General features: G+C 39.7%; 1 protein-coding gene and 1 long non-coding RNA gene across 3 annotated transcripts; both read right to left on the bottom strand.

The window, feature by feature from the left end:
* Window positions 1-2,662: 2,662 nt before the first annotated feature.
* On the bottom strand, window positions 2,663-10,308 carry LOC139954003 (uncharacterized). The gene is made up of 4 exons (XR_011788039.1): window positions 10,052-10,308; window positions 8,337-8,482; window positions 6,625-6,758; window positions 2,663-5,537 (listed from the first exon to the last, which is right to left on the bottom strand). It is a non-coding gene; the product is annotated as an uncharacterized lncRNA (long non-coding RNA).
* Window positions 10,309-11,236: 928 nt separating this feature from the next.
* LOC139953718 (uncharacterized) lies at window positions 11,237-20,506 on the bottom strand. Of its 2 annotated transcripts, none has more exons than XM_071953244.1 (4): window positions 19,623-20,506; window positions 16,767-16,997; window positions 14,463-14,731; window positions 11,237-13,743 (listed from the first exon to the last, which is right to left on the bottom strand). In XM_071953244.1, the coding sequence occupies exons 2-4, from the start codon at window positions 16,973-16,975 to the stop codon at window positions 13,457-13,459; spliced, it is 765 nt and encodes a 254-aa protein (XP_071809345.1). In that variant the 5' UTR covers window positions 16,976-16,997; window positions 19,623-20,506; the 3' UTR covers window positions 11,237-13,456. The 2 variants fall into 2 exon arrangements, with proteins under 2 accessions (XP_071809345.1, XP_071809344.1); XM_071953243.1 differs by lacking the exon at window positions 19,623-20,506 and adding an exon at window positions 17,745-18,087.
* Window positions 20,507-21,988: the final 1,482 nt, after the last annotated feature.

The raw sequence follows: 21,988 nt of genomic DNA, 5'->3' as shown, positions 1-21,988 counted from the left end.
TGTTACTCGGGTGGGATTCAAACCCACGACCCTTGCAATTCTAGAGCAGTGTCTTACCAACTAGACTACCGATGTTGCCTGGTAGCTAGAGGCAGTTCGAATCCTGTGTTTTGGCAGCGGGTACCGCAACGATAGATAATAGATGTTAAATGGAATGATATTAAAGCTATTTGAACTCACCGGGGGCAAACTGGGATCGACCCAGGGAAGCTAAACGATCGCACCTATTGAATCGCAGCACAATGTTTAGGAATTGTCTCACACCTAAAGCTCCGCAATACCTAACAGGAAAATACTGAATGTTGACACAGTTTGCGCATCACTAAGTGTTGGATAGGAACGCTTTAGCACGTATAGGAAGCCACTTTTGTTACCATTTAAAAACTTAGAGTGCCCTTTCATTTTTGTGTGTTTGCCTACATCATACGTGTACATGTAGAGATGAAAAGGTGCGATTAGTTTGTCATAGTTTAAAATAAGTGGCGTAACCAGAGGGGGCCCTCAAACATGAGACAAACTTGGGGACATTGTCGTTAAAATGTCTGTTGCGGTGAAAGAGAAACAGCTCTCGCGTAACCATCTTGCAATCTGCTTTACGAGAGACTACTGCTCTCCATCACTACTGCGTTTTTAATGACAAGTTCAAATGAAACTTCATTCTCTGAAATGATGTCTTTTTGCCCCACTTGCCACTAGGCCCCCTCCCACCCCTAACAACTTGGCTACATAATATTGTTATGAATCTAGTAAACATATAGAAATCCTTTGGTAGAGTTTTAGATGCTCAAAGATCGTGTATGATGTCTTTGCCCCCACCCCCCCCCCCCCCCACTTGCCATCCCCCTCCCTCCCCGCCCACACCACAAACGTTGTTAACAACTTGGCTACTCAATATTGTTATGAATCTTGTAAATTACTCACAGGAAGAAGTCCTTTGGTAGAGTTTTAGATGCTCAAAGATCGTGTAAGATGATGTCTTTGCCCCAAGATGGTGTAACTGTAAAATGATGTCTTTTCCCCCACTTGCTACCCCTCCCCCTCCCTCCCCAATCTCTGGTTACACCACAAACGTTGTAAACAACTTAGCTACTCAATATTGTTATGAATCTTGTAATTTACTCACAGTTAGAGATCCTTGGGTAGAGTTTTAGATGCTCAAAGATCGTGTACTTTGTACTCAAGTGCTCAGGACATGTTGTTTATATATGGCAACCATCTATGTCTAGTTCCCAGTCTCTAAGAAGTGGTAATACAGGTAGTGATGGGTGTCTGACTATTTTTCCTTTAATATTTACTGGGAAAATGTACGTGAATAAGTGTTCGTTTTCTGAGTTTTTTTCGTTGAAATTGAGTTGTTTTTGAATCGCAATGTATGTAAACTGACTTAATTGTCTTGTAATTGGTACAAAAAGGTACAGGAATTGGAAATGAAGTACGAAAATGCGTTACGTGTAGTATGTATTGTTATTGTAAGTTGAACCGTACGCCTATACACATTGTTAAAGCCAATTAAGTTGCATTTAAAGGCCGTTTTTTGAGTTAAGTTGTACATTTTGGATGAATTTTGAAGAGGAAATGTTTGGATTGATGTAATACAACGGTGTAAGCAGTGTGAAGGTGTTTAGAAGTATTTTGGGGACGTTTTAGTGATGTAAATCGTAATTTTTTGTTGAGTTTCATGACTTTTGCACTTAGAATTTTTTTTTTTTTCACCGATTTTCACCAAAATTAACGAGCGTACGTTTCAAGCGATTTTAAGAAAATGATTTCCCAAAAATGCGTAAAAAATGCAAGTTTTTGGTAAAAAAAACTTTTCTAACAATTTTTTTCACCAAAATTAACGAGCATGCGTTTCAGGCGATTTTAAAATTTCAATTCACCGTTAAAAAAAAAATTAACGGTGATTTTTTTTTTTTTTTCCCCCAAAAATGAAATTTTATTGAAAAAATCTTGCCTCCCCCCTCCCCCTCTCTTCCCGGTGCCGCCTCCCCCTCTCTCTCTGGTCCCGGTGTCGTCCCCTCCTCGTGGTGCCGCCTCCGTGTTGCCTCCTGCTGCTGCGTCTCCTCTCCGTGCGTCAAGACCTGTACATGTTCCTGTGGAAGAAACGTGGGTTATTTCTTTATTTCGCTTACCTCATGGTCCGTGCCGGGGCTCGAACCTCACATCTTGTCCTCGCGAAACTGTAACCTTATCCACTAGGCCACAACGATGACTGTACAGATCATACATTTTTTGGAGTGATGAATATTACACAACCACGTATGTATAGCATTGCGTTATATATTTACGGGAATAAATAATTAAATAGCCCCCTCTGTTGGTCAAAAATAAATTAAATAGCCCCCTCTATTGGTCAAAGTTGTCCAGTGTGTAATAAAAAAACTTGTTGCTCTTTTTTATGAGAAAAAAAACACGTTTTTACCAATCAGTTATTTTAAGGAGTTCAATTTAGTGTAAATAAAGTTTACCCTTTCATCGCTTCTATAATTAAGTCCAAATATTTTAACCCACCATTTTGAAATTCAACTTAAAATCAAAGACGAAGAAAGAACACAAGGCACAAATTTTTATTAAATTCATACTCCCACATTTTTTATTGGAGCATAATTTTATATAAATAATAATAATAATAATATAGATTAATAATAATAGTAGACACATTTTAATACAAATTATTTTTCAAAATAACACTCAAATAAATTAAGAGATAAAATTCACAAATAAAGTAGTACAGTACGACAATCTATTAAACATTAAACAAGGATGGCTGTATAGAGGCCAGAGATGATGAAAACTCACAATAAAGTGAAAGAAAAAAAAATACTGTAAATTTAGATAGGTTGTTGCCAATATATCTATCCTCTCGATAGAGTGTCCTGCCTTCAAATTACATGTACTTAAATACTCTGATTTCTAATTCCAACATCACAAAAGTTTTTATTCTAGAAATTTAGTTTCTAAAAATAAGCATTATTTTCAGCATGTAAAAACGTTTTAATTTTAGAGCTAACAACCAAAATCAGCTATGCAGACCTTTCCATATATTTTTCAGACATGTTTCTTAAAAATCAGTGTTTTCAAACTAAATTTAAAAGACGATCTTTTTTATCCTGCAATCCTGTATCATACCTGCAAAGGCACTGGACACTATTGGTAATTGTCAAAGACCAGTCTTCTCACTTGGTGTATCTCACCATATGCATAAAATAACCCTTGTCACATGAAGTTGGGTGTTTTCTTCAGATGCTTGTTTTCGAGAACTCACGTGTGAGGTCCCGAAAGCAATTCAAATATTTTGCTGAGAAATTACTTCTTTCTCAAAAACTACAATACTCTTGAGGGAGCCGGTCCTCACAATGTTTCATACTATCAACAGATCTCCATTGCTCATATCCAAGTCAGCTTCTATGCTAACAATTATTTTGAGTAATTACCAATAATGTCCAGTGCCTTTAAGATAAACAAAGCTTTTAACATAATTTGTTTTAGAGTCAAGTTATGCCCATCATTCAGTTTAAATCCTGTTAAAATTTCAACAAATATATTGTGGTCACACTCGAGCTAAACAAAACGATAGTTTTGCTCTCCTGTTACATGTACATGTACATTAAAATAAATGTTTGATTTTGGGAGTCAAGTGAAATACAATCATGTTTCCCAGCAATGTGAAAAAAAGGGATTCAAAATGTAGGCAAGGTGGTTTTTTTTCAATAGTGCCCTAAAAAAAAAAAAATTGAAAATGAACAGTTTGTTCACAGTTTGGCCAAACAAAAATACTACAAAGTTTCCTTTCACACTTAAATTGGGAAATGGGTGGGCAACATCTTTTTTTCTAGTTGGGCTCAACAAAAATAGAGTTACATTTCCCATCACACTAAAAACAAAAGGAAATGTATTACAAATATGGGCAACATCTTTTGCCTTTCTTTTGTTGTTGTAAGTTTGAGCGATTAAAAAAATAGGTAAGATTGTTGGTTGGCATCATGTTTTTTTAACTAATTTTTCGCCAAACAAAAAAATAACCATGTTTATTTTTACACTGACAAGGTTGTTTTTTATTTTATTTATTTTCAGTTGGGCTTAAAGGCAGTGGACACTATTGGTAATTACTCAAAATAAATATTAGCATAAAACCTTTTTTGGTGGCGTGTAATGGGGAGAGGTTGATGGTATAAAACATTGTGAGAAACGGCTTCCTCTGAAGTGCCATAGTTTTCGAGAAAGAATCAATTTTCCACGATTTTGATTTCGAGACCTCAGATTTAGAACTTGAGGTCTCGGAATCTAAACGCACACAACTTCGTGTGGCAAGGGTGTTTATTTTCTTTCATAATTATCTCGCAGCTTCGATGACCCATTGAGATCAAATTTTCACAGGTTTGTTATTTTATACACATGTTGAGATACACCAACTGGGAAGACTAGTGTTTGATAACTACCAATAGTGTCCACTGCCTTTAACAGAAATATAATCATGTTTCTTATCACACTGAATATAGCTAACAGGAGTGCAAAATTTGTTGTTATAGATAGGCCAAACAAAAATTAATTTATGTTTCCCCACTGATGAAAAATTGGTAGGTAAGGTAGTTATGGCCAAACAAAAATATAGTCATGTTTCCACTTGAAAAAGGAAAGTACACCAGTTGGCAATGTCTTCTAGATATCAAAGTTTGGCCAAATAAAAAGAAAGTCATGTTTTCCTTATAAAGTTTCCAATTTTTGCATTATTTGAATAATTGGACCAATACCAATAAAAACTTGTTCTTCATAACAGGTGGACAATTTTACTTTAGGGAAGTACACAGGTGGGCACCGTTTTTTTTTTTTTACATTTTATTTGGCCAAACAAAATGACAGTCATTTGTAAAGTATCCTATTACACTGAAAACAAGGCGAGTACAGCAGTTCGAGAATAATTTGTAAGGTGTTTTTAAAGTGGCAAAAAAAATTGTTTTTCCTCGTAAATAGAAAAGGCAACACAAATAATTGTTTGTCTTGTCTTCTTTTTACACTGGAAAAAGTAGGGTGGATAGGTAAGGTATTTCCATATTATTTGCCAAAATATTTTTTCGAAAAACGTCAGATTTACTGATGGTATTTGAGTTCATTTAATTTGTGCAACCAATTGCAATAATCAACAAAAAAATGACAATTAAATTTTATTTGGCATAATAATTCCTATCAGTACTGTTTGAATGGTTAAAGCCTGCAGTGCCATAAAACCCTTGTAATTATTCAGTGTAATAGGAAACATGATTATATTTTTGTTTGGCCAACCTATAATAGTTTTTTCTTACAGCCTAAGTAATATTCCTTCCAATTTACAAAGTAGGTTTCTTACTCAGCCTTGGTTTCCACACCCTTGACAGCATCAGCGAGAAGCCTTGATGGTTGTCCACTCAATCAAACTTGGAGTAGTATTTACCAATGAAGATATCACCAAGGATCCAAAGAGCGCCCAGAGGGTAGGGGTTTATGGAAGTCCATTCTGATGAATCTACTCTCGCAAAGTGTCCGTCTCCCCTCTCGGTTTCCTAAAATGCAAGACGAGAAGAAGATCATTTACATCAGTTATTTACTCCAGAAGTTAACCCAAGAGGGTCAAAGTAAAAACCGGCTCTTTTCAGAGCCACTATGGGTAATCTAACAAATTGATAAAATCTCACCAACTAAATAAAATAGTTTCTTGGTTTCTTAGGTCCGCCCCCCCCCAAAAAAAAAAACTCTGCCCCCGCCCCCTCAGGAACAGTCCCCTGAAATGCCCCTAACAAAAATTTTATGAAAAAAAGGCTGCCCTCTTAAACAAAACCCACAAACAGACATTCTGCCCCCTAATATAAGAAAAGTGAAAAAATTCCGCCCAAAATATAAACACATAAAAAAAACGTAAAACATTCTGCCCCCTTAAATTAAAAATGTAAAAAAAAGGAGAACAATTCTGCCCCCAAATAAAAACACAATAAAAACATAAAACAAAAGAAAAACATCCGCCCCCCTCAAAGAAAAGGTCCCCAAAAACCTAATTTCTTTTTAATTATGCCCCCCTCAAACAGAACCCACAATTTAAACTTAAAATACAATCTGCCCCCTAAAATGACAAAATTTAAAAAAGGAAAAAAGTCCGCCCCAAAAATAAAAACGAAACGTAAATAATGTATATATCTGCCCCCCCCCCCAAATTTCCCCAAAACGGCCCCAAACTTCTTTTGGGAAAATGCTGCCCCCCCTCAAACAAATTATAAATACAATCTGCCTCCAACCCTCTAAAGAAAAAAGGTTTGACCCCTAAAATAAAAAAAATGACAAAAAAAAGTCCGCCCCAAACTAATAAAAAAAAAAAACAATATCCGCCCCCGAAACGCCTTTAAATTTTTGGGTGACGAAAGGGCTGCCCCCCTCAACCAACCCAAACCCCCCCCCCAAAAAAATACAATTTCCCCCCCTAAAAAAAAACAAGCCCCCCCCCCCACGAAAAACTCATTCGCCCCCCCCCCCTCCCCCAATTACTATGAGTAATTACCAAATGTGTCCAGTGCCATTAACAAGCAAGTTCTAGTGCTCTGGTAAATAGCACTCTTGTCTGCATCTACCTAGTGTCCTGAAAGTCTCCATTGAACTTACCTTCACTTTGACGAGATTGACAAGAGGTGCAGCTCCCATCAAGATTAGAAATCTATTCCTCGTCGACTGTTGGCCAAAACAGAGGTTCCTGTGTCGAAGATTGCTTGGCAACCACCATCATACAGGAGTAGACCCTGAAATGGTAAGAAAAATACAAACTTTGACTCCACATTGGGGTAGGGGTTGCAAATTATCAGCATTAATAAAGTTCGGTTAAATTTACAATAAAACATTTCTGACATGAACTTGAAGAAGAAATAAGCTACTTAGGGGCTATTCGGAAAAGTCAATGTTAAAAAAAGTTATTGTTTACCATTACAAAGAAAAAAACAACAGGCAAGTTAACAGGTGGGCAACATATTTTATATATATTTTTTTTGAAAATATAACAAAAATAATGATCATTTTTATTAAACTGGGTCGTCACTATGCACATGTATGACAAAAGTGCAAGTTGTTTGGCTCAACCCAGGCCTTCAGCAGTCAGTACTTGGTTTATTTCAACCGATTATACACGTGTACACTGATATGTGTAAACGCCGAGTGCACTTTATCTCAAGTACTGTGTTACAGACACACGGCTATCACTCAGGTAGGATTCAAATCCCATGACCTTAAAAAATAATACCAAAATTACTTTTCAAATTCATCAAACTTTAACATCTCACAGTGTAAAAAGTTACAGTTGTAATATAACATATTTTAACTTTCTATAAGAATCAGTGGACCCAACCTTCTACTGTATACATTAAATTGCACCTATGGTGGGGTAAAAATCTGAGCCTATACTTGAAACACACATTTGAAGTGTTTACTGCACATGACAGACTTTTCTATATACATGGTGCGCATAATTAATTAAACCCGCCCATTCTAGTTGTCCAAATAAGCACCATTAATACACATGAGGGTGACTACCTTGTTCCCAACAGTACCTGATCATCAGACTCTTGAATGTGGACTAAACATTGTGGGGACGAGCATGCTACCTCTTGCATAATACATCCCCAAACATCTGCTGAGATTGATTGTTACATGCATTGTCAGATTGTACATTATTTGTTGTGTCTTTTTTTCTTTTGATTTGTGTTTGGTTTCTTGCGGATGGGAAAGTGACTTTCTAGGTTTAGAAAAAGCTCTTTGTTTCCTGCAAGATCGTCTCGATTAGGAATGGCAACGCGATACTTCATCGAAACAATGATTTAAACTTATTATTGTTGACCGAATCAATTACACACACAAAAATGCACAATAAAAAATCCTACCCACCCTAATTTGAGATGGCATGTATTTAGAAATTAACATTTATTTTGTTTGGCCTAATGCAATAGTTTGGCACCGGAAAAAAAGAAGACATGGGTTCCATTTACACCAAGGCTAAGACCAGGGCAAACAGCAGGGCCCAATTTAATGGCTCTGCTTACCGTAAGCACAGAATCCCCTCTTAAGGAAGCAGGGAATTCTGTGCTTACGGCAAGCGTATTTCACGGGTTAGCGGCGAATTTTGGCTTCTGCGCGTGCGTACTTCACGTTACTAGGCATTCTAGGCTTACAAGGCTAGTGCAAAAATTTGGCGCTTGCACGTAAGCAGGAAATCATGATCGTAAGCGCAGAATTCGGCGGTAAGCAGAGCCATGAAATTGGGCCCAGGTGGTATCGGTGGCCTTTGTGTTATTCCACTTCTAGGCCCATAAACAAAATCTCAAGCTTACCAGGTCCATCTTTCACAAGTTTAGGTTTGGTGAATCCATTGTACTCTCTCTGTCTTAGTCTCTCTGAAGCATTACAGGTCAGATAAGCTCTGGATGGGTCAGTGCGTAGATACTCTCCTTGATCTTGTTGAAGGCCATAGCAACCCCTTTAAACACAATAACATTATAAACTTGATTAAGTCATAAACATTAGTTATAAGCCTATTGTGCCACAAGTGGGTCTGACCTGGTTCCTTGAATCAGGATTCATGGTTTCCGAAATTTTATAAAGGGAAATAAAGTCTAAAAGTTAATGGTCAATGTCAGTGTTCCTCATCATCATGAATGTACAGTATGCCTCCAAACAGTAACGGATGTTCAGTTTAGCATTGCCCCACTTGTGTCGGCACATTTCAGAGTTGGTTACACAAGCAAGGTTTCAGAGTTGGCTACACAAACAAGTACATGTAGGGTTCACCAGTTAAGCAGTGCTGCTGGAGTAATTTTGCTTGGGATTTTATGCGAGTACACACATTCAAACCGGGGACCTTTAACAAAAGAGGACAATAGGGTCCCTGGTTCGGGAAAGGTCCACAGTTGGGAAAACAGGTACAAAACCAATAATGGGAGCTGTTGCAAAAAAGAGTAAATTAACAACAGAGGGACAAAGGTTCATCGCGATTCAGAACCGCAATGCGCAATGGGTATATGCAGAGGGGTGTTCAACACCGCGATGTACATGTATGTTGTCATGCACAACATGCGCACGCTTGGTCTTTATCTCTCTGTGGGTTCAACAGCGCTCTCTCTTGTCATTTTGACATTCACGATAAACCTTTACGATAAACCTTATTATAAAGTGATTGCATCTGCGATGCGACATACATTTTGACAGTATGTCCGTCCGTTCATTCGTTCATTCAACCTTATACATGTTATATAAGGTTTATCGCGAATAGCAGAATATCAAGAGAGGGCACTGTTGAACATGCGCACATCTTGCATGACAACGCACACCGCAGTAGCAAATGCCCCATCTGCCTACCCATAATGCATTGCGGTTCTGTATAGCGATAAACTTTATGAAGGAGGTACAGGGACGGTGGCTTGCGTATACACAACTTTCACAAGCTGGTGTGTGCATTCGTAGGGCCTACGTGTCTGTCAGAAGGAAATTAAGTTGATTCAAAAGAGGGTACTATGTATGATCACTGTTTAGTTAGGCATAGTTTAGGCAGACAAAATTTGGATAACTTTCCGTATGGCGCCACCACTTTTTCACTAATTTTTACAAAAAGGGATACCTCATTGAGGTTAATTAGATACTATATTATTTCATATCGAATGAAAAAGTGGTGGCGCTGTACGGAAACTTTTCCCAAAATTTGCACAAAATTCTGACAATGACTATTAAGTCGTGAGTGAGGCATAGTGGGTGGGCAGGGGGGGGGGGGGGGGGCACAACCATTTGAGTCAATCCTGGACTGGAGTCCGTCAACACCGGCACCTTTGAGTCCAGTTGTAAATGCAACAAAAACGTACTGTATGAGTATGACTCATAAGTGTCATAGTCATGATAGACTGGAAATGTATGCGGAAATGAAAAACATTTTAAAGTCAAGAAGAACGTTCGAATCGAACTTCGATTGACCCTGCGATGCGACATACATTTTGACAGTACGTATGTACGTCCGTCCGTTCATTCAATTCATTCAACATGTTCAAACAAAACTTACTCAATAAAAGGGCCCCTCAAAATGCCCAGTTGTCTGCCATCAATTTGCACTCATTATCCGGCTGCATGTTCTGTGTGATTTGATGTGAATTCCCATGGTGACTTTCGCATTCGCAGACGGCGGACAACAACAAATGGATTGATAAAACATTCTTTCAAAACAACGCACAGCAACAAACAACATTATTTCGTTGCAGACGTCAATTTTCTTAGCAGTAGTCTGGTGCCCATTCGTACTTGCTGTTCCCTACAGCAAATAAGCCTAGAGACCATACTATTGTGTAACTTCTCAACTGAGGGCGCTATTTAAATTATTATTGGCGAAAGTTTTCAGATGACCTGTCAGAAATTAAAGCCACATTTCTAACCGTAAAAAAATATCCATGCTTTTGATATAAATTAAAGCCACATTTCTAACCGTAAAAAAATATCCATGCTTTTGATATAAAATGCACAAACCTATGAATTCATCATCAATTTTAATGGTTGGGTATTTGAAATTATAATAATGTGTTTCAATTGAAGTAGACTTTTCTCAGTGGTGCCTTTGGACAGCGCCCCGAGATAGAGGTCAAGTTTATCGCGAAAATGTTGTGAGGAAGGCCTTTGTTTTTTCGTTATTATTTTTACATTTTTATTTTCCTGATGGTCACTAAGATGGCCGCCAAAACAAAATAGACCTTGCTACTGCAACGGGGTTTACCAACCGAGGGCTGGGAAAACTGCCATAATGGCTCACCACTCTACTATTGGTTTCGTAAAGAAATTACATGTAAACCTTTGAAATGAGGATGTTTTTCAAGATGGTCACCTTTGCATATAGTTGAGTTATACTCAGGGCTTTCTTTCCCTTTTTGAAGAATCCTCCAATAGGGAACGTATAAATGGTGGCGTTATTAATCGAGTGGTCTCACCTCGATACAGGAATTGAAGTGTTACATTACAAAACTCCTCGCCGCAAGCGTCCAGGAAGAGGAGCTTTTCCCCGGGCCCTCCCGCCTCCTCCCGAAGTCCCTCCGCTGGTCACTCACGTCCCTTGGGGGGGGGGGGGGTAGTAGGCCTAACAGTAAAACAAAAACAACAACAAACAAGCCTACACAACAAATACAGCTAAACACACGATAGATCTTACAACGAAATAAATACTCTCTGTATTATTTTTGTAGAATATCAGTTTAATTTTTCCTTTTTTCATGATTATTAAATTAAAAAATAAATAACATCATTTAGTTGTTTGTTTTTCTTAAAAAAACAGTCTCACAGATAAATCACTTTGTCTGGCATAATTTACAAATGAGCCAAACCCTGGACATACAGGCAGAATATATACACAGCTTTTAAAACTACTATCCTGTTAAAATGCTTGGGCCACCCATTCCCAGTGTACCTATAAACATTCCCTGTAACCCACTGACAATACATATTCTCTTTCCGCCCTCGTCCCGCCCCGGGCCCCGCTCAATGATGTTTGGAACGCAGAAGACCTCGCAACGAGAGCCAACATTCACAGGGGCACGGGGCCCTGGCCGGTATCGCATGCAATTATGTCCTCTATATGAAATACTATCCGGAGGACATTATTGAATATGCAATAATGTCCGCCGGACGGTTTTGCATAGGCAATTGTGTCCGCCCGAACGCTGCTGCATAATGCAATTGCGTCCGCCCGGACATATTATTTGCATATGCAGTTGTGTCCGCCCCGTGCAAAACCGTGCTTGCAGTAAATTAAACGCTCTTGGTCGACGGAATTCTTGTGTTTATTCCCATTCACGAACAGAACTAGAACATTAATAATGATTATCAAAAATACTAAACTAAGAGATAACTAAAAGTTTAAAACAATGCTACAACTACAGCAGAAAAATTCCTACAATATCAGTCGTCCATTTCACAAAGAGTTAGAACTCATCTTATCTCGAGTTAGTACGAGTAACTCTTCCTAACTTAGGGTTAGTCTTAAGGTCTGCATGCTACAGTGCAGGGTTGGGACTCGTCCTAAGTCCTAAGATTAGTCTTAAGTTAGGAAGAGTTTTGAATTAGAAAATACAAAATACAAGCAATAATTATGTAAAATCTAGAATAGATATGTACACAAAGTGCATTGTCTAATACACCGTAATGTACAAAAATAAAGGCATATCAGATTAATAACAATAACTAAACAATGGGTGTTTGCAGTTACGAATACACTGGCTTCGATGGGTACATATATTTATAGTATGGTTTCATACTGAATACACAAATGTTCACAAATAAAAAAAGATGGTCCCATATCGTGCACTAAGATGGGTCCTAAACAGTGTCAGTTCATACCCACTGTGTATTAGAAAATACACTTTTCCGGAAGTGTGCCAAGAGTAGCGTCCTTGTCTGTGCCTAATTTCAAACGCCAAGTGTTAAACGACTAGGAAAACTGTACAAGTATTAATTAAAAAAATATTAAAAAAGGGGGGTGCTGAACTAACAAAATATTTAAAAAATGACTAGCAATAACTATGACTTGACATCTCAAGTCATGAACAGTGCCAAAAAAGGGATTTATGAGATCTCATTTATAAATCTAGAGATTTATACATCATAAGACTTAGGCTACTCCCAATTTTTTAGCCATAATTACAAAAATTGTGCCTGAAATATTTGGTCACTCTCGACAACTCCCAAGGCTTTGCATTGAACATTAATTTGCACCTTATAAAGTTTGTACAATAACTATACAACAGGACTTGGGAGTGGCCTACAAAAAAAAGTTGCTAGAAAAAAGTTGCTGGCAGTGTATAAGCACTCTATGTAATCCACCATATACATGAACTGACAAACCTGTAGAAGTTTGAGATCGATCGGCCATCTGGGTCACGAGAGAATAATGAAAAACCAATTACAAATTTTGCATTGCATCAATGCCAAAACAAAAACGAATAAAACGCTCACTGAGCGATATTTCTCATCAAAATGTTACATTTCAGACAAAAATATTATTTCAAGGGATGTTATCTACTATCATTATCATTAGACCGTGTAAATTGTATGTAATCTGTGATCTTCGAGATTTTTGTTTCTTACCAATTCTGTAACGTTCCTTTAAGCAACACCACCCCCATCCTAAAATCCTACCCTACAACCCCACCCTACAATGGACCCTTCCCATGAAATATGCCAATTACATTCACGCATGCGTACAGACCCTGTTGGTTGGCAAACGCCATAGAGTTGTGCACTAAGCAGACGCGCAATCGCGTGTGCGTCACGCACCCATTAGCCGGCCGTGTACAAAACAGCGCGATGTTCCCTCATTTTGCCAACCAAAACGTTAGTGCGCACGCGCTACGTGCAGTTTACATATTTCATGAGAAGGGTCTATTATCCCACCCTGCCTCTCCCCTTATCTGCTCGTCAAACTTGGTCGTCAAACTTGGATCACAGCTTGATCGGCGTTTAGGCCGTTCCTCATCTCGATTCTATCTGTTTTATGTGTAACTCCCACGTTATCCCTATTGCGATACTGGCGAAACATCCAGCAAACCAAGCAGATCACTCCAATAACTAACATGAAAAGGACAGCTGCAATAAGACCCGAGAAAACATAGGTTTGAACCCTAGCCGTTTCCTTTGAAGTAACTGCCCTGATCTCCTGTTTCTTCTCGACTGGCTTTTCAAAGATCGGCGGACTCTCATCGCTGGAGGTATTTGGAACTGATATAAAAAAACATAACAGCACATGTTATGACAATAATAATTAGGTGTAGACAGGTTTGCGGTAACACCATGTAATGATAATCTCTAAATGAGTTGGGGTTCTGAAAAGAACAGGTTGAGCTTACAGAGCATACTGATCGAAAAGTTGAGTTGAAACCAACGGTTCTTTTCAGAACCACCCAAATTCATTTAGAGATAGTTATTACACGGTGTTACAGAAAACCTTTTTACATCGTATTTCCACCATGCAAAGTTTCAAATCCTACCTAATAGTTAGGTGTTCGTGCATTTGAAAAATAATAACTACTGAACCACACATTGGACATTATAATCCATACTTCATCTGAAAGGGCTTTTAATTCAGAGCTTTATTTGAAAGAAAAAAATATAACCACTGAACCAGTTGAAATGACGTCAACAGTTCAAATCATTCAATCACTTGATGACGTCACTCTCGAAAACCTATGTTTTGAAGTTGACAAAAACTGAATCACTAGTTATTATTATAACACACATCTTGCTAGTTCTGTATTCTGATTGGCTGAAACACGGTCACGTGGGGTTATACATAGGCTAGTGAATGAACTTGCAATCTAAAACTTGAAAATAGTAACATTCAATTTCTCAAAATAAAAATGGCGGACAACAGGCACACAGTTTTTAGCCACGTGTGACGTTACTGCATGGGTCAATAGGTCAATGAGTTGAAAACTCACCTTCATGATCCGGTATTGGCCTGCTCAGGTTTGCAGGTCCAGCTGCAGTGGTGACCTTGGACTTGGTAGGGTCACATGGATCCATCATGGCGTCTATATTAGGGAACTCATTTGGGTCACCTGGTAATCTGCAACCCAATAGATCATCTACTATGCAGCCATCCACGGCACACTTCGTTGGTGAACATTGCGTGTCGGCCCGCACAGAGCATGGTGCTAGCACCACTATACCGAATAAACACTGTGTGCAGGGTTGGCATAAGTAGTACCTAGACGCCAAAGAAACAATGAAACCTTTTTATGCATATTACGTCTTTAGAGTGGGCGCCTTGCCCAAAAAGACGCTGTTCATTGCTCAGTCCACATTAGACTGGTCCCCTGTTCTTATCCGCAAGGATAAAGACTGACAGATCCAGTGCTTCCATTGGATACCATGATATTGGGTAAAGATGCATCAATTATGCCCAAACAGTACACTGCTGTCACGTCCGCAATATAATTTGACCGCGTATCTCTATGTGAAATGATTGAGGTCAAAGGTTAAAATACACGCCGGTTTTGGAGGCAGGTCTCTGGCGTTATTCACGAGCCTCGAAGTGTGACGTCAGATGTTCATCAGGCTAATTCCACATCCGAACCCAATTTCATAGAGCTGCTAAGCACAAACATACCTGAATACGCAAAATGCAACAAGTGGAAATTTGGTTGGTAATCCTGTTTTAATCAAGGAAGAAATTTCATGCTAAGCAATTTTTTGTGCTAAGCAGCTCTATGATATTGGGCCCTGTGCGTTTCCATCATAGGTTTACCTCTAAGGCCCTAGACTTGATTCAAGTCCCGTTTTCGTGTGAGAGAGCTCCCTATATCGCGACCACTAGCAAACAAGCCGTATATAGCAGTGCGAACTTGCCTTCAAAATGTGGTCCCGCGTTCGGAACTTGATGGGGAATACAGAGCACCTCAAAACATTAGTTTTCTGGTGATGGCACAGGATTGGGACTTGAGTCAAGTCTACTTTAGGCCAATGACACTCGAGGCAATTCACAAGAAGATAATCCACTCACATTTTGAATGTTCACATTATTTTTCTTGGGAATCACAAGACATTGGATTACAATAATGTGTAAAGTGCGCTGATTTCTGAATTTATTTTGTCTTCCTTTCATCAGCAAAATTTCAAGAAAAGTTGCTACCGATTAACAAACTTCTAGTAAAATATGAAAATTTGTGGCTAACAATACAAACTATTTGGGGTTGAAAAATAGATTGGATTTGGACTTTAGTCAACGACTTCCGGTAACACGTTACTGGAGGTCGTTGGTTCAAGTCCGCTCCAGTCAATTTACCTTTGTTCGACCCGACGACTTTAACAAATTTCCAGTCAGTTTCCATTGTGGTATTTTAGTTGATAAAAATGAAATTCTTGACTGCTGTTTGTCAAGAAGATTTATAACCAAACAGAAGTAGTTTATATTTGCGCTCCATTTCCCACCTTCGTGCAAAGCTAATCCGCATTGTCAGTAGGCCTCTTAAAGGCAGTGGACATTGTTGATTACTCAAAAATAATTATTAGCATAAAACCTTACCTGGACGTTAGTAATGGGGAGAGGTTGATAGTAGAAAACATTGTGAGAAACGGCTCCCTCTGAAGTAACGTAGTTTTCGAGAAAGAAGTAATTTGATTTCGATACCTCAGATTTAGAAATTGAGGTCTCGAAATCAAGCATCTGAAAGCACACAACTTCGTGTGACAATGGTGGGTTTTTTTCCGTTATTATCTCGCAACTTTGACGACCGATTGAGCAAAATTTTTCACAAGTTTGTTATTTATGCATATGTTGAGAAACACCAAGTGAGAAGACCTTTGACAAATTACCAATAGTGTCCAGTGTCTTTAAGCAGTGACGAACATCATGAGTCCAGCTTTCTCCAGAAGACGATCAGACCATACTGATCGAAACGTTGAGTTGGAACCTACAGTTCTTTTCAGAACCACCCCAGCTCATCGCGAGTATCATTACGTGGCGTTACCACAATTACTAGTAGTATGTCAACAATGCAAAGTTTTGAACCCCATGTGTGTATCTACTTCCCAGGTAGAGTTTGTTCTATAAAGAACTGTCTTTCTATAGTCAACTATCGCAGAGTAGATTTTTTGGGAGACTTCTCAGTTCTGGAAAGATTTGTCCTGCTTTTTACTACCTGGAGAAAACTTGCTGGGACTACTACTTAGGGTCGTTATGAGTTCTGAATCCTACTTATTTTTAGTTTGTATTTTTTTAAGGTTGTGTGATTAACACTCACTTTATGATCCTGCCTTTTTTGCGTTCATTGTAGACCGGCCCATCCACAAGCTCTATATCCGACTTAGGTTTAATCTCAACGTACTCTGTAGACGTCTTACAAGCCGGCCAGTTGGGGTATACTCCAGGCTTGTCGGCCCCCACCACAGCCATCAAGCAGGGGAAAACGGCTGCAACGGCCACGAACAAGACTAAACTTTGCTTCCACATTTCAATGAAAGCTGTTTGCCTCCTGCAATAAAAACAATATTTTTTTAGTCAATAGCTTAGCCAGGATCATTGTTTCTTCCATATTTAGCCGGAAAAAATAATACAGGGATGGTACATCTTAGGTGAACCATGGAGGAAGGAAGAGAAGGAGCTTGAACGACCCGCAAAACCGCAGAGTAACAAAAGAATACCCCGACAATGCCCCTGTCTGACCAGTGGAAAAAGATAGGAGACCTTCAGCTGGACGGCCGATTGGTGAGCGCGATTAGATCTAAGGTGTGGTACCGCCACTCTGCACTGTTGCCTTCGTACAAAGTTGAATCATTGGAGACAAGAATTGTGAATACACGTTTTGATCTACCGTTTGTGGTGTTTACATGGAAATAGCATATTTTTTGCTACTTTCCTGTCACTAGCGGTGGTTCAAAATTTGGGTATTAGCACACGAGGGTGGTTGGTATTCAATTGTGTTTTTCGATTTGGTGGGCAAAAGTGTACACAAATTTTATCAGGTCTCAAAAAAGTTTCTTTTTTCCTTTATTATATCCATACGACATACGACACCATAGTTGAGTGAAGAACCAAGTGCGCAAGCGCAAACTCACATACGCCAGGCCCCAATTTCATAGCTGCTTAACGGTTAGCCTTTTTTTTTTTTTTTTGCTTAACGTAGCAAAAACATTTGCTTAAACCATGGAGGAATGTACACATATTTTTTCGAGGTTAAGCACGTAAACAAACAGCGCGCACAAGATTTTAAAACACGTACACCATTCAAACACGTACAATACACACCGCTGCGCCGGCACAATAACGTTTGCGCAAAATCTGACACCAATGTGGCGTAAATATGGGGCTGGGGGGGGGGGGGTCTAGAACCCTAATATTAGAGGTTGAGCCGTTTTATTGATTACTTTGAAAACAGTAAACGACTTCCCATTAAAAGTATTGTAAACAATGAGAGGTCGAGGTAGGCACTGAATTTTCGGTACGAGGTTAAATTGATTCACGCATGCATTTGTCGTTTTTTGTGATTGGGGTGTTTGGGGAATCCCCTGTTGCACAATAGTGTATTTCGCAACTCTGTTCCTCTTTGTTTGGCCACGGTAAACAAGTAGTATCATCTATTGTAACAGTTAGCATTTTTTTTTTTGCTTAACGTAGCAAAAATAATTGCTTAAACCATGGAGGAATGTACACATATGTCTCGAGGTTAAGCACGTAAACAAACAGCGCGCACAAGAATTTATATCGTTTGCTTAAGCAAAAAAGATGAAGGTAGGCCTCCTGCTGACAAAATGGCGGGCGATATAAATGCAGAATGGCGATAAAAAAGTCATCGCCTTCTCTGTCTTACATGTAATATTTGTAATGGTTCAAAGCGCCCCTTGAAAGGTCTACACACTAACTTGAGAGTAAATAAGAAAATAATACACTGTACAACATTTCTGAAGCATTTTAGAGACCCCCTGCGCGCCACACTAACTACGTATTGCAATTACGTTGCACTGTGTGTATGAAGGACCCAAGTGCATAGGGCTGCCTAACGGTAAGGAAGTTTGTTAGCTTAACGTAGCAACATAAATTGCTTAAGCGTAAACCTATTTCACGAGCGGTTGCTGGCTTAAGCACGTAAACAAACTGCGCACGCAACATTTTAGATGTTTGCTTCAGCAAAAAGGAAGAAGGTGATGACAAAATGGCGGGCGAAATAAATGCGGAGTGGCGATAAAAAAAAATCATCACCTTCTGTGTCTGATATGTATTTGTAAAATAGTTTAAAGTGCCCCTCGAAAGGTTTACACACTAACTTGAAAGTAAACAAGAAGATAATACATTGTACGACAATGAGGGGACGCGGTAGGCCCTGAATGTTTGGAGTACGTGATTTATGGGAATATTTTGGGGAATCCCCTGTTGCACAATAGTGTATTTCGCAACTCTGTTCCTCTTTGTTTGGCCACGGAAAACAAGTAGTATCATCTATTGTAAGGGCTTGGTTCGCGGCTTTTGTTGTTAGCAACCCTTTTCACACACTCCACTTCCGTTGGAAGCTTGCCAAAATGCTTTATGGCCTTGTCACACGAGGCAACGTTTACATGATGCATGATGCATTTTACAACTTTTACATGATGCCGTAACAAGTTCCTGCTGCCGGAACAAGTTCCTGCTGCCGGAACAAGTTCCTGCTACCGGAACAAGTTCCTGCTGCAAGGTTTTTGCGTGTTATTGATAACTTTGATTAAGTACAGTAATGACTGATTGCAAATGGTGTAAAGTCAGCCTCCGTTCCTTAAGGCAAAAGGCAAATTAATGTCACTTAAGATAAACGCAGTCCCTTAAAGCAAAAATAGTCACTTAAGGCAAAAAAGCAGTCCCTTAAGGCAAAATATAGACCCTTAAGGCAAAACGCAGTCCCTTAAGGCAAAACGCAGTCCCTTAAGGCAAAATGCAGTCCCTTAAGGTAACAAATACAAATCACTGAGGTATATTGAAGATGCCTTAAGGGTCTGGTCCCAGGTTCCAGCAGAATAAGCAATATAGTGCACAACAGAACACGACCTTCTTACGGGGGTTGATGAGAACGTCTTTACAGGGTCCAACATTTGCAGCAAATAATACAAGAAAAGAAGGCAATAAAACCTACCCAACGGTTACACAACTGTCACTAGCGCTACGCACAACGACTCCAAAATGCTCCACCAGCTAGCTCTGCTACCACGGACACCTTAACTCTCCTTTTACTGCTTCTCGCCAATACCTAGACAACCTCCCAAAAGTAACGTGTGTACCATCCACCGTCAAGTCTGCAACTGACAAAACCACGCGCTCGCAAGCCACCGCTGTTCAGAGCTCTACATCGGGTGCCAAATTGTTTTGCGCATGCGCGAGATTTTAAAACCGAGACCATACATGAGGTATACGTCACAATCTAAGTTATATCACACGTGCGCCCATAGCCTCATTTGGGGTAAGAATTATGACGTCACGCATAAATATTAAATGAGGCGTATTGGGTACCTACAACCTCGTTCCCAGCGGTGATTGATTTCGCCGTGCCATTTTGTCGCAATGTTTATAGCCTCCGTTCCTTAAGGCAAAAGGCAAAACATAAACGCAGTCCCTTAAGGCAAAATATAGTCACTTAAGGTAAAATGCAGTCCCTTATAGTCACTTCGGACCGGCAAAACGCAGTCCCTTAAGGCAAAATAGAGTCACTTAAGATAAAAACGCATTCCCTTCAGGCAAAATAGAGTTAATTAAGGCAAAATGCAGTCCCTTAAGGCGTAATATAGTGACTTAAGGCAAAATGCAGTCCCTTAAGGCAAGATAGAGCCAATTAGTCCCTCAAAGCAAAGTATAGTGACTTAAGGCAAAATGCAGTCCCTTAAGGCGTACTATAGTGACTTAAGGCACAATATCGTCACTTAAGGCAAAATATAGTCACTTAGGGCAACAGGCAGTCCCTTAAGGCAAAATGTAGTGACTTAAGGCAAAAGGCAGTTCCTTAGGCGTAATATTGTGGCGGGACCGGGGGGTGGGGCCAACAAGTCTGGTCTCGTTCGACGGGGACGCCGGCCCCCGGGTTAATTATCACACCCCAAAATATATTTATGAGCCCTGGTGCTCAGGTGAGCGGCTACCCAAACACAAGGGGGGGGACTAATAACGAGCGGCGGCTAAAGCCTGCGGGCGGTTCGTTTGGTGGAGATTTACCACCACCTAGACTTGGATTAACCTCAACTAATAAACGAGCAGTTAGGAAACCTCAAATAACCTCACGAGGATTCATAGGTTCCAAGGCACAATTAAATGGTTTATTTCAAGTACAATAATCAATAGATAATTCACAGGTTTATAATCACAACACAACCCAATAACCTCGCCTTATAATATCAGGCCCTTAGTCAATGCAATCAATAAATGCACTAAACCTCATACAAAAGTTATACACAATTGGGCCCAAGTGACAGGTGAACCTCACACCTCATACAAGTTACACAATCTTCTCAACTACAGACTATGCCTCACACGGCGTAACTTCTAACCCACAAAAGCTAAGCAGGAGGGAAATTCCCCAGGAACCTTCCAGCGATAAACAGTGTGCCTCACCGAACCACATACAAGCCGTGAATTCCCCGGGCTACACTCAACCGTTTTCTCTACCCGAGATGCGGTTATTCGCCCTCACACAACCTCAGTATTCGCATTTCCCACGTAAGGAAACACAACACACGCTCCCGTTCCCAAATTTCCGGTACACAAGCTTATTAGTTACCTCGCTCTTCTATCTATACGGTCGGCGGTTCAATCCTCGATCCATCGACAACACAGCAACACGTAACCTCACTCCCTAAATGCTAGACTAGCCCAAGAGCAACACGTGGAGAGATAAACTTCGAGATCAGATAACACAGCACGCCGCAGAGAGAGAGAGAGAGAGCACGCCTCCAGCGCCGCCTGTTTTATAGCCAACGCGCAAACCCCACGCGACGCAGAAAAGGCGCAGTAGACTGGCCACAGTCCACCAACACAATATAGTTAATAAAGACACTCAAGGCAAAAAGGGAAAAATAGTCACTAAGGGCAAAAGGCAGTCACTTAAAGTCAGTGGACACTATTGGTAATTGTCAAAGACTAGACTGCACAGTTGGTGTATCTCAACATATGCATAAAATAACAAACCTGTGAAAATTTGAGCTCAATCGGTCATCGAACTTGCGAGATAATGACAGAAAAAAACACCCTTGGCACACGAAGTTGTGTGCGTTTAGATGGTTGATTTTGAGACCTCAAGTTCTAACAATACCGTTTCTCACAATATTTTGAGTAATTACCAATAGTGTCCACTGCCTTTAAGGCAAAACGCAGTCAGAGTCACTAAAGGTAAAACGCATTCACTTCAGGCAAAATATAGTCACTTATAAGGCAGAAGGCAGTCCCTTAAGGCAAAATTACGTCACTAAAGGTAAAACGCATTCACTCCAAGCAAAATATAGTCACTTGTGGCAA

This window comes from Asterias amurensis, chromosome 22, assembly GCF_032118995.1.
Source record: "Asterias amurensis chromosome 22, ASM3211899v1".
NCBI lineage: Eukaryota > Metazoa > Echinodermata > Asteroidea > Forcipulatida > Asteriidae > Asterias > Asterias amurensis.
The sequence above is the reverse complement of the archived record's forward strand: the minus strand, read 5'-3'. Positions and strand labels throughout refer to the sequence as shown.